An 18,960-nucleotide genomic window follows, 5' to 3' on the forward strand; every position below is an offset into this window, starting at 1 on the left:
TTTATTTCTTCCATAGCCCTCACCTCAATTTTTTATATCTCTTGGCTTACTTGTTTGTTTGGTTGGGTTTTTGACACTATCTATAGAGCGTAAGTTCACTGAGAGCAGAAATACCAACTTTTTTTCAACACCTTATCTTCTCAGTGCCTCATCCGGTATCTGACACAAAGCAGCCATTCAAATTTCTGCTGAATGAGTCAGTGAATGAATAAATGATCTCATTTAATCTTTATCATGTAGGAAAGAGGTTTAAGTATTGTTAATATCCTTGTTTTATGATGACAGCGTGCCCAAAGTTACTCTGGGCCCATACTTTCATTCACTTTGAATCAAAGCCCACACTTTCAATCACTCTATCGTACTGCCTCACTAGCAGAACTAGGACTCAGCCTTCCCTCCTTTGATACAATGGCCGTGATTCCTTCTGTGGGATTCCTCTCGGATCACAGGTTCTCACTGCAATTAATTTAACATCCAGTCGAATGCCAGGGCTGGGGTTATATTTCCCTCACACCTTTCTTGTCATGTCAGCCGTTTTACAGTGCTACTCATTAGCTTAATCTCTTTCCCGGGAGTTCAGAACCCTTGTCTTCATCACTCCAGCAAAGCGTCTTCTCCTCCTTTCACAGTATGTGTCGAAACGCTCTATGGACTCCTACTTTTCTACTTTTTCCTCTGGCTTCTAACATTTTTATTATATGTTCTTTACCATCTCTCTTGCTCCCTGGGTATGAGCATTTTTCAGCTTTAAAACACTTCAGCATTTTTGTTCATCAAGTTTTTATGCTGTAATCTGATTAATAACTCTAGCACTTTTTTCATATTTATGGGAATCATATCTTTCTATAGTGATATCTAAAAATTGCCCAAGAAATCTGGTAATTACTGTTATTAATATCATTATAAATATATTTCACTTTATATTATAAATTGTACATAAATCAGTGTCATATGTTATTTTCTCCATGTTATAGAATATTAATTATTCTTTTAATAATTCTCTCTATAAAATTACATAATATTTGAAAACAACTGAAAAAAGACAACTAACTTTTAATTATTACTACAGTAAGAGATAAATTTAACATATGTAAATTGCCAGATTCTATATGTAATAAATATAAATCTAATTCAGCAATCAGTGCCAAAAAATTCTTCCTCAGAAGTATGTGAACACACAGTATTAATTCAGATTCTAACTCTTGTCAGTATTTCAAAATATTTCCAATAAAGACTTGTGCATTTCTATGTTTGGTCAAGCCAAAGTACATTTGCATGTATATTTTACATTGTTTCCCCATTAATAACCAGTATTAATGAGAGCATAGATTTTGTTTTAAAAAGCTACATACGTTTGGCTGGAACATACAGAGAAGCTCGACAATCTATGTGACATTCTGGAATTTGGAAATATCAAAGACCTCCAAATCAGCCTTCACCTTCTTTGAAATAAATGATGACTAAAGTAGAAGAAAAATAAGTATTTGATTTCCTAAATCACCTTCACATTTTTTCTCTCAAAGGAGTCCTGACAAAGGCAGAAAGGAAAATGACAAAGTAGCTAGTAAGTATTACATATACTAAAAAAAATTAAAAGAAAGGTAAAATGAACCTGCAGGGAGAGTTATTTGGAGCTGAAACTTAACCTGGAGGAAAGATGCAGAATGATGACCTAGTGACAATCAGCATCCATTCTCAGAAGGGTGCTTGCCGGGGGGTTGCCTACTTCGTTGAAGGCCGAGCTTAAAAGAAATCGGCCTTGAGTGCTGGGATAAGGAAGAATTCACTGGAGATTCAAAACGAGAAGAGGCTTCTGATGGAGCATATTGAATTTACATCATCAAAGATTTTTATGGATAGAATATAAATGATCAGAATATAAATATTTAGTCCTCTGTCCCTGAATGTCACCTGGGGTGCTAAGAAATACTACTGAATGACTTTCCCTGACCTTCAAGGTATGCAATGGGTTTGGAAACCAGGGCAAAGGAAAAAAACCAACCAACCAATCACCCAGGGAAAAGGAAAAATCCAGCCAAGCAAGCAAGGAGGAGAAAATAATGGGGTGGCAAAGGGATGGTAAAATATCAGGAATTCACAATGCCTCAGAAGCATGTTGTCACAGAATGACTCAAAACTATTAGAAGTTGAGTAGCCATAATTTGTAAAAAAAAGATCTATGAGTATGTCAAGTTGTCCTTAACACTGGAGCAATGTCTCCAAAAAAATGTTAATAATGAAATAACATGTATATTTATTAGTAAAGCAAATTAACACAAGGTCCCTGAAAGAATGTAATATTAATAATAATTATTAAAAAATTTTTAAATTCCTTTTTTAAAAAGCTCTAAATCTTGAGGCTATGTCATGCTCTTCACAATTAGGTTGCATTTAACCCGCACTATTTAGAATTAGTTTATAGTTGTGGTAATATTATCATGGTTTGTTTAGTTAACAATTATTTGAAGTTTGGGGTACATCAACTTAATCTATATTTTGCCTTTTATTAGGATTAGTAGGATGATTCATTAATATCTTAATGACATCATTCATTGCAGGAAGCATGCCAAACATTTGAAAATTCCTAATTAATAACACAAACACTGACAGATTAGGTATAGGTAAAGGTGGATAGATTTAGGTTGAAGAATTATTAGGTGAACTATAAAATAAGGCAATGCTTTACTGCCAGCACTATGAATCTATCAAATGGTAATTGGATGCACGTGTTACCAGCAGCAAACAGTCACTGTCCAGTCGTCCACCTTACATGGGAATCTACTCTGAGTGTCTTCTTTGATTTATTGTTCCAATTAGAACACAGTGTTCAAAGAAGGAACACAGCTGATCTGATTTAAAGGCAAGGGAGCCTTTAAGGCCATTATTTTGTGGGTGACCTGGCTCCCTTTTAAATATCTGAAAACTTTCTATTTGTATAAAGTTTGTACATATCAAATACTGGGTTTTAATTCTGTAAGGCATCGACATTTTGCACTCATTAATTCAGTGCCCGAGTGTCACTGGTGGCTTCCCAAGATGCAGGTATATTTCCTTTCATTAATTTTAAAGGCACATTTCTTCGTTACTATGTTGACTGATTGGCACAGGTAAAGGTAACATGCACTGAGAAAAAAGAATGCCTATTACAAAAAGTGTTTTATACCTGCAAAACCAAGTAACAAACACCCTTAGTCAAATGGCAAATGTAAGTGATCTTAGATCATTGCAATATACCATGAAAGATTAAGAAATTTCTGCATAAAGGAAAAGGACTTGAGACAAAATGAAGTTCACTATATATCTAGACTGATACAACTGTATTAAAATTACATAAGTATGAATCTTATTCCCTGTCTTACTGGAAAATTAAAAGAGTTCTTTAATTTCTGGGAGGAAAATGCTAATATTTTACTTGCTTAAGTAAACATCAACTATTAATGTTGACAAATGTTGGAACAGTAATATTAAAAATGTCATCTGAATTACTCTTCTTTGCAAAGTTCACAGAATTAATGTTAAGATAGATTAAAATCACTTTGAACTAACACACATGTATTACTCTTCTTTCTGAAGCATAATAAAGAAATATCATTTGCACTACAATTTTGGATAAGCATACAGACATTTAAGGCTTAGGAAAGATGTAGATATTCATAGGCAGCTCATAAATGTGAGGAACATTAGTTCCGTTTCAAATGAGCTGTCAACTTTTTTCCAACATTTTGGATTGTAGAAAGTTAGACATTGGGATAATAAATGGAGTTTGCCTCTGAACATTAAGGTAATTGTAAAGGAATTTAAAGTGCTCATTCATGCTCTGCTGTAAGTTCTTTAAATTTTAAAGAAATGCACTGGAATAAAGCTTTTCACTCTAAACTGGATAGTAAAAATGTAGAAGAAATATGCATACAATAGAGTTTCTTTGGTTCTATAAGACATAGATTCTTCTTTTTAAAAAATTCTGTGCTTAAATGTCGTTTTGAAAACACCTGCTTTTAAAGAGTGGGCCATACCTGGGGGTAGAGTAATAGGTTACTGTCATATCCAAGACCTAGAGATTGGTGTCTCTGAATTCCCATACACCAATACCGGTATGTGATTCCTGCCAACTGTTTTCTTGAATTTCTTCTAGTAGGTGGTTATAAATCAGGTTTATGAAGAGGAAACTCTCTTGAATTGTGCATTTTCAGTGGATTTATGATAAAGCCATCAAAGTGGAGGGTCCATATGGTAAGAATGCAGTAAAGGTAACAGGACAGTGTCATGTAAACATTAAATACAGTGCCTTCCACCTTCATAAATCCTGGATGCTCATGATTAAATGCTGCCGGTTATAAATTATGCAACCAAATTCTAGAAACAACCACAACTGAAATAAGATACCAGTGGAAGCCATAAATCATCTATAGTTTTCTCCCCAGAAAACCCTTGTGTGTTTATTAGGAAATAATATTTGAGTCCCCATTTTCCTCAACAATTATTTTTCTCTATTTAGCTTCCTACAATAAGCTCTAGTTCTTATTAAAACGTAATAATGCAAACCTTTTATCCTAGACAATAATCTGTCATTTTTATGTGGTGAAATGCTTTTCTGATTTGCAGACTCATTTTAAAGCTTTCTTAATATATATATAGCTTTAAGTCTCTAAGAGGTTGCCCTTTTTAGAGTGATGTATCAGAAGTTTCTACAACAGCCCAATTTCCCACAGGTATTTACAATCAAATTATTTTATTACACATGGGAACAATTAAGCATTTGGCCCTCAGCTGTAAACAATTACTATACACAACGACATTCATGGATTTTTCTTAAATAGTCATGTATTCCTAATGACCTCTGTTACCATAAGTGAGATTGATGTATGCATATTTTGTGTGTGTCCATAAGCAATTATATTCCCAAACATAATATTAAAAGAGAGATTTTACCCAGAGAATACACTAACTTTGTCTGATACTGTGTGGCCACCTGCAATGATATATTTAACATATTTCACTTTTATTTCACTGTCATTTTACTTCTGTTCCAATTTAATTCTAAAGAACTGGTATTCATTGTAAAAAGCAAGTAAGGTTTTGGATAATTTGTTTTTTAGAGATTTGGGGTGTCTAATTCTAATAAATTGATATCAGTATTGGAAGTAGCGGAGAGGTATAGTAAATAAGGAGAGATATAACCAAATAGGCTTAGGCTCGAAACTTGGTTCTGCCAATTTCTAATTGAATGACCTTGGACAATTTACTTTTTTTAGCTTTAGCTCATATTTGAGAAATATGAATAGTTATAGCTAAATCAAATAAAATACCTATTTAAAGAGAAAAGGCACACACCACATACTCAGAACATTTTGATTTCTCCATTGTTTCCATACCGCTTTCCTAGAAAGGCCCATAAGCTCTGTGACTTTCCATTTTGGGAATCCATTCTTAGTTGTCTCAAGTTTAGGGATACATTTTCCTTTCACTAGATTCCTCTTTTCTACAAGTGACAACCATGGGAGAAACCCACAGCTGTTTTACTCATGTCCAGAAATAAGTCAACTGGTCCCAGTCGCAAGGGTACCTAACAGCTGTATCCAGCCTTTCTAGGAGGCCAGAACTGGAGCCGAGTGGTAATGTTTCAAGGGCAAAGCTCTAGATGTAAAGAATGATAAAACAAAACCTAAATGAGCCTGCACATATCTAGTGACAGATACACCACAGCTATTCTAAATTATTCAAGCTTTCTCCAACTCCTAGCAGGAGAAACATAATTTATTTCTGCTCTCTTTATTCTACTCTCATATGATGGCAAAGAAGCAAAAAACAAACAAACAAAAAAGTCCCCCTCCCCACAGAAAAGAAATTATAAAAATCACCCAAACTAAGAAGAGTTTCTTTAGTGCATGCAGTATTTTTAGAACCATCCAATTTCTGGGAACTAGCTTTGGAAGTAGAAGTTAAAAATGATTTTGCAATACTTATGGGTTATTTCCTTACTTTTCTTTTGTTAGCATTTGGCTGGCAAAAAGCCAGTAAAACAGTTGTTTAATTACTCAGGACATCACAAATATATAACCTCTTAGATAAGCTGTTACTGTATTTTAGCAGCAATAATACTAGGGACAAAAGTAACAAAGAAAATTAATCTTCAAAAAAAGAAACCTCAAAAGAACAGCTTTCTATATTGAGAATAATTAATAACTTGTTTAGGAAATTGTTACTGAAATGTGGTTTTTGGAAAAGGAACTGACACTCTTCAGAGGTTAGATATCCTAATATTTAACAGGCTACCATTTGGTGTGCTGGCTGGCTGGCTACCCTGTGGGCATGGCAAAAGTTTGTTCACATGTAATTATGCAACATTTAGACAATATCTTCATGATACCATGTATTTCAGCTAAATTAGTCCAGCTGGAAATTGTAGCAGCATTCTGATTACCTGGCCACATCTGAAATTAAGCCTTTTTCAACCTTTACTTTTCACTTGCTATGTTTTGATACAGATGTTCTTGGAAAGCCTAAATTATTTATGATTTGACAATATTTGGCAGAGTGAACCTCTCCTTTTTTATCAATTAAGATTGCATTACTATATAAGATCTTTAGTTTGCAATTTTAACGAGGACTATTAATATACCTTATTACACAGAAGAAATATTAGTACATTTTGGACAGTTAGAATGGAACTTTTCCACACCAATTTTACACAATAAAAATTGTATACTTTTCTCTTTGCAGATAGTTCTTATTGTAAACATAAAATTCAATGTGTACTGTGGAAATCATTTTACTAAATAGTTAATCACACAGCAATCATTATTTTAGAAAACAGTTATTTAAGTTGCATAAACTAAAATACTGCAGATTTGTTCTTGCATCACATCATAAAGACGTTTAAAATACAGCAAAGGCAAATTCATTAGTGTCAAAAATTTACAAAAAAAAAAGCTCCAGGCTAACACTCTGAAATCTCAATATATTCTTTTGAGTTTTCAACTCAAAAGTTTTTGACTTTTGAACTAAAATACAAAGAAATTCAGTCAATGGAAATTTTTTTTTTTTTTATTCCCAGCACTCTGTCCAGCCCAGTGTTTGGACAGCTTCTTCCCCATCCTCCTAACTGAATGACACCACAATTATTTTGTTTTAGAAGTAAACAAAGGTTTTAAAATTTTAATCAACAACCATAAAGACTATATATAGTATCTAATGAATTCAAGTAACAAATGACTTTTAGGCAAAAATAATCTTCTGTTAATGATATTATTTCAGACACTTTCTATGAATCAAAATGGAAAAAAAATAGGTAATGGAGTATTTAATATCTCTAGTACTAAACCTAAAATGGAACACTTTAAAATACTTCTACAAATAACTTTATTACTTGCAAACATATTGCTAATTTTAGTAAATAGAACTAGTAGCTGAGGGGGAACAGAACTCACTGTTGAATGTGTGTGAGTCCCCAAAGAAGAAAACTAGGTCTTAATTCTTCTAAGTCTTTATTCAAAAATAAAATGCTAAATTCTAGTCAACCAATCATTCCCATTAGTACCTGGCACTTTCTGAACCAAGGAATCTTGAAATGTGTGACCAATGTATTACAAATATATGCTTGGAATTCCCAACAACTGACACATACACACAAAATCCCATTAAAAGCTGACTTGCAAGTTACCATTGGTCGTTAAAGATGTTTAAATGTCATTGTCTACGTCCTCAGTGAGCCATTACATAGCCTTGGGATCCTTTCGAATAACAATCAATAGAAGATGAGTAAGTCTCACCACTTGAAAGTAACCAGGAAAGGAAGTCAACAGAGTAATCTAGCTTTGGTGGATTGACTCAAGAAGAGACACAATATCCACCCCTTCTCTGCTCATTCTCCCTTCCTCTATCCAGCCCACACTCCTACAAGGAAAAAACAGAGAGAGAGAGAGAGAGGGAGAAGGAAAGGAAGAGAGAGAAACAGTTTAAAAGAAAGAAAGACGCTTCTAAGGATCCCAGGCATAATTTATACTGAGGAGAAAACCTCACACTATGGGATAAACTATAGCCATGGAAACAGACTTATGACTTTTACTTTGAAAATAAAAGAATGACAATGAAATTTGTGTGAGGTCTGTATGAATCCAGTCCCAGATGTTTACAATGTTGTAGTAGTATGGCTCTGCAATATGAGAGGTTTCAGAAGAAACAGTACAACAGGACACCACAAAGCAGCACATACGCTATTGACAATGCAGACATGAGCATCATGTTACCAAGAGAAAAGGCAGCAGAAGACAAATAGCAGCGGTGCTGCCTGAAAAGCTAACTTCATGGACTACAATCACTCAAACCAACATGAGGGAGCAAAAAAAGGGGGGAAAAAAAAGAAAAGAAAAAGAAAAAAGAAATCAAAACCAGAAAAATGCTTTTCGCTCCTATCTAGAGGTAGTGGGGTAAAGGGATGGGGGTGGGTAACGAGTGGAAGTGACTTTTCTTTCTTAAATAAAGTTCCCATAAAGCTCCTATAATTGACAGCGGGTAATTATTTTCAGCTTGAGGAGCTTGTCCCCAAACTCATAACAAGATTGCCAGCGAAAAGAAACAAAATGTGTTTACTTGAGCCATATCCAGAAGGAAGGAAAAGGAGATCTTTGGATGAGGTGGGGAAGGGCGGTGGAGACAGAACGGGGCATCTTTGCACAGCAGCCGCCCTCCGGGCGCCCTGCGTGGTCCAGGGAGTGACAGTCTGGAGAGAGGGGCGGATAGGGTGGCAAGGGCTGGGGGTGTGGAGAGAGCGCGCCTAGAGGAGGAGATGAGGCAGCACAATGTATATGCGGGGTGGGGGGGCGTTGATTTAGTGTGGAAGTATTCCACTTAATCATTTTACAGGGGTTGGGGACATAAATATTTAGCTGGCCACATCTGGAACAGATTCCCCCCCCCCCGGCCCCCGTGTTGGGTGGGGGTGGATAATTGGAAGGACGGGGAGCTCGCATTTGTGACTTACTGTACGGGCAGTTCTCCTTCTTGGTACCGCTGACCTTCCCATTCTTCTCAATCTTGAGAAAGTACTTGGTGAAAGAGAATAGCTTTCTCCAGCGGACATCTCCTTGGAGGTGATTGTAGCTCCGCACATGCCTCCCCGCACTGGAAGGAGAGGAGAAGGACGAGGAAGAAGAGTTGGTGGCTTCTGGTGACACCATGTCCTGACCAAGGGCTTGGCAGGTGACAGGGACGGAAGACACCAAGAACAGCAACAAGAAGCAGCAGCAGCAGCAGCCGGGCAGGTGGGGAAAGGCTGAGGCACAATGTGTCAGTATCCATTTCCACATTGTACTGAAACTCTCGGCACTGGAAATTGTCTCATCAGAAGGAACATACTGGAAGGGTAAGACCTGGTGCAAGGCAAGGAAACAGCCGGAGGTGGTTGCTGCTGGTTAGCTCCCTCTGGGCGCAGATCTGGCCAGAAGTGAATGCACCAACATCCATAACTCCTCGGAAGAGCCGACTCTGCTCGCTCCTTTCTAGGATCCGCCGCCCGCGCCTCTCGAGTCTGCTGGCGAATGGTGGACGTGGGTGGCCGCGGCAGCAGAAGCTTGTGGTGGCGGTGGTGGCGGTGGTCACCAGCGCTCTTCGCTCCCCCAGGAGTTACTTTGTTCTCTTCTCACTCCTTTCTTCACCATGTTAGAGGCAAAAAGGGTCTGAAAAACAGATGACAGCACGGTGAACAAAACCCAAAGGGGTGGGGTGGGGGTGTGGGGAGATATCTGCGCCCCTCTGCGGTTGGCACCTTCTGGTCCCTCTCGGCAGAGCCCCAGCCTGCTAGCCACTTCTCAAAGGGTGTCCCCTTGGAGTTGTCAGAACGGGAGGCAGCTGCCCGGTCGCCGTTGTTGTCTTCCCCCTCTTCCTGTCTCTTTTTAGTGGTGCCTGTTGATTTGAAGCCTCCAGAAAGTCACTTTTTGTTTGGGGGGACGGCGGCTAGTGTTTTGTTGGGCCCTATCCCCCCCCCCCTTTCTTGGAAAGCCCGCTTGTAAACAGGTTGAAGCCCGGAGTCTAAATGTCAGTGATTCTAAGCCAGAGGTGGGCTCTGCCTCTGCCGGTCAAACCTCATTTGCAGGGGTGGAGAAGCGGGGGGAGGGGGTCAAACGGCGGTGGGACATCTGAAACCCTCGGCTGCTGGGAACGCCAGGGAGAGGGAGGAGGGAAGGGGCCGGGAGGGGGGAGCAGGGGAGCGAGGAGAGAGCGCGATGCCTTTGCACGGAGCTCGGGGGCTGCCGGGTCCCTGCTCGCCGCCGCCGCAGCCTCCGCCCGGGCCAATCGCCGCCGAGGCGCGCTCTGCTCGCCGCGTCCTCGCGCTTCCCGAAGGTCGCTGTCCTCTAGCCTGCACCAGTCCCCTCCGGGGAGCCCCTTTCTCACTTGTTTTCCAGCGCTGATTTTTTCCCCCTCTTTCTTTTGGCAGTGAAGTGCTTGAGAGCCACCTGGAGCCCGGTGCTTGGCTGGCTTTTTCCCCCCCTCTCTCAGTCCCAGAAGCGGGGAGGGCGGGGGAGAAAGCAGAAGATGCTGAGGACAAACCCTCCAAAGCAGCAAATTGTAAACTGGTCAGAGCGAGCACAGAAAAGGGAGACATTAATTAGCTTCCTTTCCTCCTCTTCTGCCAGCTTCCAAGGAGGTCTCCGCTTTAATGAATCACTGATTTCTCGCTTCCGTTGCTGAAGTAAAAAGTTCACACTTTGGCCCTCTCTGACTTTTAAGCTCAGGGAGATTTATCGTCATCCTTAAAAGTCGCCTCTCTCGGCGCAAATGAAATCAGGGACCCAAATAACCGATTTCTAATTGCTAACATGAGTCTTTTACTGAATCACGCGTGCACTTCAAAGCGAACGCACTTTACTGAGATCGCAAAGATTTTACCGTGCAATTTGGTCGAATACCCTGCTGTCTGTTTTCTTTTCTGTGCAATTGCCTTTGCGCTTTGTCATAAAGGGGCATTTTTTTTTCTATCTTCAACTATAATATTTAAAGGGTTCTGTTTTACAATATAACTGCACTGCTAGTCACTCTCTCCTCACACGTTTCCACACACCGCCCCCCCACCAGCTCCCGCACTGCTCACAGAAACCAGCTGACAACCCAGGTACAGACAGAACTAAGTCCAAGGCTAGAAAGCCTTTGCCAAGAGTTTAGAGGCACAAAGAAGGGAATACAGTGATAATCCATTCCAATCTGAGTAAGATCCTGGAAGACCCCTTCTTTAGGAATGACTCTAAACTAGGCAAAGTTTGACTAGAAGGAATGCCTAACCATGTATTGGTGTAAAGTATTTGTTATGTAAGGCAGTTAGACATTTGTGTCTTGTTGAAGCCTATGAAACTGTCAAAATTTTAAGGTTTTCCACCTACAAAAGTGGCAATTTCATGTGGTTCAACCTAATAGTCTGCCAGTCTAACACAGGCAAACACTTCAAGGTGAACTTGAGAGTTTAACAACTGCATCTGTCATTTGGAGGGAACTAATCAGAAGAGCCGGTATTCACAAAACAAGCCAGAATCCCTATAATGTGCGTTTGGCCTCAAGCTTGGCTGTGAAGCAAGGAAAATACAAAGAAATTAAAAATTTAGCTTTAGAGATGGGCATTAGGAATGATTACCCAATTACATATTTAGTGATTTGAAAATGTATTTATATGTGTGCTCTATTATATTTTCCTGTGCATTCAGAGCCTTTAAATAGACTCATTTAATGCTAGAATCAAGATTTTAATTGCATTATTTATAACCCATTGCAATGTTTATTCAGAAGATTTCAACAATGTGGTGAACATCACAGTAGATTTTTTACTTTAATATAATTAGCTCTGATTTCTGTAGCTATTAATTGGTAAGTTAAGCAAATGAAAGAGCATACGTCAAACAAATCTTGCTCTTTAAAGCATGGATATTGAAAAGTAAACCCATAGTGCTAATTCCAATTTTCAAGTTCACAGTTTTATACCTAATCGGAAAAATGTCTGAAAGAAAGTGCAGGGTTTCTAAGGGATTTGGGTTTTAGCCCAATGGTTCAGAAGAATCCAAATGTTTGAATTCACAGCTAATTAAAACTACATGTTTTTTAAAAATTATGTTTGATGAAACCATACAATAGAAACTTTGCTGTGAAAAGTTACAAAACACAGGAAGTTATTATTTTGGGGTTTCTCTACACTGGGAACCGGCACTATTGATGCCAGCTTGGGATTCAAAAAATTTTAACTCACACTGGACACCCTCCCAACCCAAAGCTAGTCTCTCTCTCTCTCTCTCTCATACACACCCCTACCAACTTTCTGCTCCAGTAGAAGAAGCTATTCAGATCTTTTAGCTAGAAGTTTCATTTGTACTCTGTCTAAAATGAGGGAAAAGCCATCTATAAAACTTCCATATTAAAATATAGTTGCAGCAGGTGCAGCGTTTGAAAGTTCTAGAGCCCTTTCACCACTCTTCTGTACAGCACGATGACAGGAAGGGCATTTACAAAACAGCCCAAAGGAAAAGCTGACATAGCTTTTTAGATTATATCTCATTCTTCTTTTTCTTTTCTGTGCAGCCTTTCTTTTACAGCACAGTTGAAGGCCTAAATACCCAACTACTTTGCATTGTTAGGTCACCTCTTAGGTTAGCCCGAGAAAGCCTGAGAAAAGTTCCACAGGAAAGATGCACTATTTAACGGAATTCAATCTCTCCCAATAGATTTGAATCACTAACATAAATGTATGAATGTAGATTATATCTCTGTAATGAGGCCTGAATCATTCTCAGTTACTTCAAAGGACTGAAATTCTACCTTCCTTTTTTAGCAGCAATAATCAGGTCTTAATGGGTTCCTTTATTAATTGTTTCTCTGCTAGGATTGAAAAGGACAGTACAAGCTTCAGATTAGAGTGGTACCTACTAATTCTAAAAGGCTGTTTTTCTCTTTTATCCAACCTCTGGAAGGCATGCTTTATTTCTATGCCCTAAACATATCTAGTAATATTAGGCTAACTCTATACTGAGAGAAATAGATATGGCCCTTTGTTAAATGTGATGTCTTGAGAAATGATTGAGGATTTTTAAAGCAAGTCCATGGCAGCAGCCATTGAAGAATCCTAAAACGTGGTTCCTGAACCTCAGAGAAGCAATCTGTGTACTACCAGATCCTTCAGTAGCTGCTCTGTGAGCACTTTACATTTTAAGTATGTATTTCCTGGATTCTTTATGTTACTCAACACTATCTGTGGTTCACTTACAAGATGTGTGTTCTATTATGTGTGATGTTATTGGCAGTGTCAGTAAGCTGCTTCAAATAATGCTAAGTCAGGTCAAAAGTCAGCTAGGGTGGTCGGCAATTTAGACATGTGCAGGCCTCATTTTTTAAGCATGTTGTGGAGCTCTTTCGACTATGTGTCCCTCCCCATTTTTCCTTTTGGGTATAGGAGTTGCAAGTTTTAAGAGCTTTTGGGCTTCCCCTGCTGCAGCTAGACAAGATGCTTATAATCAGTGACCTTTGGGCAAATGAAGTAGTGATATCTTATTATTATTTTTTTTAATTAGTAGCTTCAAGTGAAAGGAAAGAAGTGTTAACCCACAGAGAGTAGTGCAGTACTTCAGAGCCAGTGGGAATCTTAGCAATAATTGAATCCAATGCATGCATTTTAGAGGCGAATGAACTGATTCCCAGGTCACTCAGTAGTAGAACAGAGTTTGGAACTCCCATGACAGATCTTAGGCTATTACCCTAATTTTTCCAACACCTGTCGTGTCTGTTTTCTTTTTTCTTCCTCCCTGATGCTTTCCTTATCATTGACCACTCATCACTCTATTATGTCTGAGATGCCAGAGTGGAAATGATAAGAAGGGTTAGCGGCTTTAGTTATGGAAAATCAATGTATCTTTGCTGCAATAGATTAGCCAGGGAAAAGAAATGAAGTAGTTTAGCGTTGAATCATTAAGCACCAGCCGAGTAGCCAAAATAAATATTGATATAGGCTTGCCAAAGGAGAATATTTTATCAAAGCTTGTGTGATGAGTGCAATTAGAAAGCAATGTATACCACTTATTTTCAGTATATCCAAGGATTTATTTATACCTACATGCACACACACACGCATATATATATATAAACCTGAATTTATAAGTTCTCCAGGAAATTGATGGCACCTTCTAGAAAAATAGATTTATAATTTGATCCAGCTTGCTGTGTTCTAATATTAAGTTTTCATAAAGCAGTGTGATAGTTCAAAATGTAGGTGTTTGCCTAAATATTTTTCCCAAAGTTTAAAATTAAGGTAAATTTTCTATTTCTTCCCCTTCAAATGGACTCATAATCTGTTATTCAGACAGAAAGATGGCCAAGATGCTGAAAAGGATCTTCTGAAAGAAAAAAAAAAATTATATATGAGAATGTTTAAAACATACAATAAATCACAAAAAATTCCTGGAAATTGAACTGTGCATCCTGGCACCAAATACAACAAGCGTATTTCCACAAAGCTGCTGTTTATCCCCTCCCGGCTGACGGTAAGCAGAACCCTCCCTTGACAAAGTTGTGAAGTCACTGAAGAGTTTTGTTTGTTTTCTGTGTTCTCAGCTGTCCCTTTGTAGGTGTGTGCCTCCTTCCAGTTCAAGACCTCTAGGTTTCTTAGTCCTGTTACCTACGGCAAAATTTTAAACATTCTCATATTAGCCATTTATGTCTGTGAATTAGTTGGCAGATTATAATTTTATTTTTTGGAGCTTTGATGTCTTGCTGCAACCAGACAGAGTGTGTGCATTTCTTCATCCCATTGACTTAACTGGTTTTTATTCAACTAAATCTTATTGATTACCTACTATGTGCTAGCTAGACATTATAAGTGGTGCAGAATTGTTTTAATGAATGAGACGGAGCAACTCAACTTGTAAAAATCATGCATGCAAGAAGGAATAAATGAATTTAGGCACTTTATCATTAGTGATGGGCAAAATCAAGTTATCTTAGGACTCAGAAAGCAGATGGAGAGATTTGTGAGGAGAAACAAGAGCCCCTGAAAATTCTTTCTGGTTGTCCTTTTTCCTACAAAAACAGCTAAGGGAAACTGGCTTCAGGATGGATCAAATCTTGATCTTTTTCTGATTTATGTCCCTGGCACAATCCTTCATTCTAGATTTCTCCTACAGTATGGTGATTTTGGCCCTTTCCTTTCTGTCAACTCAACCTGACCTGCTCTCCTTTCCTTCTGCTCCTCGACTCCTGAACACATATTTCATGTCTTCTAGCTTATTATTTTAATTACTTCCCAATAAAATTTCCCTAATTCGTCTGCTGTTCTCTGTGCCTCCTATTAAAGCATACATATCATCAAATATAATTTGACCTGATTTCCATTCTGTTTGACATGTTTTCTGTGTTAAATAGACTTTAACAAAGATGTATTTTCTATGAATTGGTAGTAACAGAAATATTATTGTGTTGAGGGAATGCAATGTTTTCTGTGCTGGTTTTTCTTGGATTGACCCCCACATTCATTCTCTCCCCTGCTCAGCTCTGTGCTGATATTATGCACCACCAGTGTTTCTTTGACAGATGACTTGCTGTAGGTTTTGTCAATAGAGAATGGAATCTTCAGATCAGCTCACTGAAGGAGAGAAAACTCTAGGTATTTCTTCCTGTCCTCTGTTTGTATCACTTTTCTGGCAGTGGCTGTACCCTTCCAGATCTACATTTCCCAGCGGATGAGCCTTTCCTCTAGGACTCAGCTATCACTGACATCCATAACATAGTATTTCCTCCCCTCCTGCTTTAGCTTGAATAGTGGTGACAATTTCTCTCTCTTGCTGGTCTGACATCATCATCTTTGCCTGTTCCTTTAATGGTACCTATACCTGTGTAACTAGTAATTTCATTAAATTCTCTTGAATCAACTGGAAGGAATTTTGTCCTACTCAGGACATTGACTGCAGACTGCCATATACACCTTCTGCAGTAAGTAACCAGTGCATAATAATGTGGTTTTTGTGGAAATTCAAGATAACAGAGAAGTGCAATTTAATACAAAGCACATTGTGCTTGGTGATATGCTAGATTCTTTGAACTGTACAAAAGATAATGACACATGACACTTGCCCTTCAGAAATACATAACCTAGTAGTACATTTTGATTGATTATTGGAGAGCTTTTTATTTAGCTAATGATTTTTGAGGTCCAAAATCAAAGAGTAAATCTTTTTTTTTTTTTTTTTTTTTGAGACAGAGTCTCACTTTGTTGCCCAGGCTAGAGTGAGTGCCGTGGTGTCAGCCTAGCTCACAGCAACCTCAAACTCCTGGGCTTAAGCAATCCTCCTGCCTCAGCCTCCCAAGTAGCTGGGACTACAGGCATGCGCCACCATGCCTGGCTAATTTTTTCTATATATATTTTTAATTGTCCAGATAATTTATTTCTATTTTTAGTAGAGATGGGGTCTCGCTCAGGCTGGTCTCTAACTCCTGACCTCGAGCGATCCACCCGCCTCAGCCTCCCAGAGTGCTAGGATTACAGGCGTGAGCCACCACGCCTGGCTCTAGTAAATCATTTTTATTGCTAAATGTTCAATAAAATACTTGTACCTAAATGACTTCAGAAAAGGAATTCAGTAAAGTAGAAATTATGATCATAAATGACAAACATTTGTAGAAAGCTGAAGTTAAAGCTCTAGATTAAAATTAACTTTCTTGTTTTCAGTTTACTATGACAATTTTAAATATTTCTTAATATAAATCTTTACTAATCTTTAAAACCATTAATTTTTTTGTGAGTAAACATGTTACACTGACCCTTGCTTATAGTTTGGTATAGAAAAAAGAGGGAAATTAATAGCATTATTTTCTAGCCCACTGAGAACTATTGTTTGGACATTGTTTTTCAGCTGAAGACAGTTCTTTAAAAATGGAGAAGTAAGCATTCCTGAATTGTGTAGTTAGATGCAAAGGCTGGGCATAGTACCAAAAATCCCAAGATAAAATATATATACAGATAATTTTGTGGTTTGATTACTATCTAGTCAGTTCCACAAATTTCACAGACAAATGACTTCTTACAGAAATCAGTATAGCCTAGAATGTACAAAACCCAGATCAAGGCTTTGTCTTTCATCCTTTCACCTATCACCTTGGGCAATTATAGAATTTTGAATCTATCTAGCTGGAAAAGAATCTAACTCCCTTAGTCCTGCTGCCTTTACTTTACAGGTGAAATAAAAAAGGTCTGGGAACTCAAAGGAAGCTGCCCCATGTGCACTAAAACTACCAAATAAGAAGGATTTCAGCCTTTACATGCTTATGGATATAATACACTTCCAAGAATAATGGTGGCCCCTTTTGAGCCTGTGGAGCAGGGAAGGAGAAAGGGAATATCTCAGACTCTCTCGGACATTTAGCATGTGATGGTTGGAAAATTCTCAGGGTTTATTCCAACTTGTGCCTTTAGAAAATCGTGTCCTATGGTTCAGAACATACTGGGCTATACCTAAATTAGGAAAGCATCTTGATAAACCCCTTGAATGCTAGTTACGGGTGAAGGAGACTGCTCCCAGGCTAATGGTTCAAAAATATGCCCTTTTCAAATTCATTTCTGCTCAAGAATTGATAATGGCTCCTTGTTGCCTATACTGTTAGGTCTAAATTCTGGCTTTCATATTCCTATTTTGGTTATCAGTGGAGGTTTGGATATTTTAGTTTGGTATTTCAATTTTATTGGTAGAGGGAGAAAGGACTTAGAAATATTTCTTTGGCCAACTTGTGAGAAAGAAACATGCCTTTGCTTACTTGTGGGTGGATTAGAGTATACTCTTCCTACTTTATAGCACTAGATAACAATGTTTCCTGGATTTATTCATTTAGCTGGTATTGTTTTTACTGTTTCACTTTTATTTGCTGTGGGTAAAACAGGGACATACATATGTGAGAAATATTTTAATCTTGTGTTTTCTGCAATTTAAAACTTAATTGTGGTAAATTACCCTACTCAGTCCTGTCATTTTATACACACACACACACACACACACACACACAAACACACACACACACACACACACTCCTTCAAGGACCTCTTGTTAGACATCTCTTCTTGTTTTGAATCCTTAAAAAAAAAACCTGTCAGATCATTTGGAATTGATTAAAAAATAATAGTAAGAAAGCTGACAGAACTTACATAAACAACTTTTCCACAGTTCAATATTTACCTATAATAGATAAATGTTATTTGTATGTATTCAGGCTAGATTCTGTCGGTTTTGGAGGTCACCTGCTGGACTGACAGAAATAGCCTTAGTAAAAGAATTGCTTGAGAACAGGAAAAGTAGCCCATTGTAATTGAAAACCAATTATGAATAGTTGATTTACCAAAGAAATTTAAGTGTTCTATAAACAGACATGTGAGGTCTTTGCTCTCTAGTCTGACAAGAAAGGGGAGGAAGTAGAAAGGGACATGGACCTTGTATATGTATGTCCAAGTCCAGGAAGGTGAAGTCACTTGCATATATAGTAGAGCCAGGACTTATTTCCATCTTCCGACACAATGCTGTGCATAGGAAAGCCTTTGGTTCTGCGATTCGTACTTTGAATCTCAGAAATGCCAGTTAGCAAAGTTGAGGGGGGCGGTGTGTATCTATGTTAAGAGGGGCTATGGTGGAAAGGACAGTGATACTTTGCATGGATGTCTTCTTATAGTTTTCTCTTTGAGGTGTCTAATTTTATTGTTTATTCCAGAAAGTTCTGGGTTCTGAATGCATACTCAAATAAAAGCAGTTCCTCTGCTTCTCTGTTTCCTTCCCAAATGCAAAAGTTTGTTTTGCACAAATGTCTTCCCTATTTGATTATTTATCTATTTATTTTTAGAGATGGGGTCTCACCCTGTTACCCAGGCTCTCGAGTGCAGTGGTGCAATCATAGCTCACTGCAACCTCAAACTCCTGGCCCCAAGGGATCCTCCCACCTCAACCTTTGGTGTAGCTAGGA

The 18,960-nt window shown here is 38.2% G+C and overlaps 1 protein-coding gene across 1 annotated transcript in view; it reads right to left on the minus strand.

Annotated features, from left to right (window-relative positions):
• Positions 1–10,282, minus strand: part of FGF10 (fibroblast growth factor 10) — a 79,615-nt gene extending 69,333 nt beyond the window's left edge. The window contains exon 1 of the mRNA XM_045566168.1: positions 8,981–10,282. Within this exon, the coding sequence (XP_045422124.1) occupies positions 8,981–9,305 (325 nt within the window). The 5' untranslated portion in view covers positions 9,306–10,282. The remainder of the gene's footprint in view (positions 1–8,980) is intronic.
• Between the last annotated feature and the right edge of the window lie 8,678 nt (positions 10,283–18,960).

The sequence above is a fragment of the Lemur catta genome, chromosome 12, assembly GCF_020740605.2.
Source record: "Lemur catta isolate mLemCat1 chromosome 12, mLemCat1.pri, whole genome shotgun sequence".
Lineage (NCBI taxonomy): Eukaryota > Metazoa > Chordata > Mammalia > Primates > Lemuridae > Lemur > Lemur catta.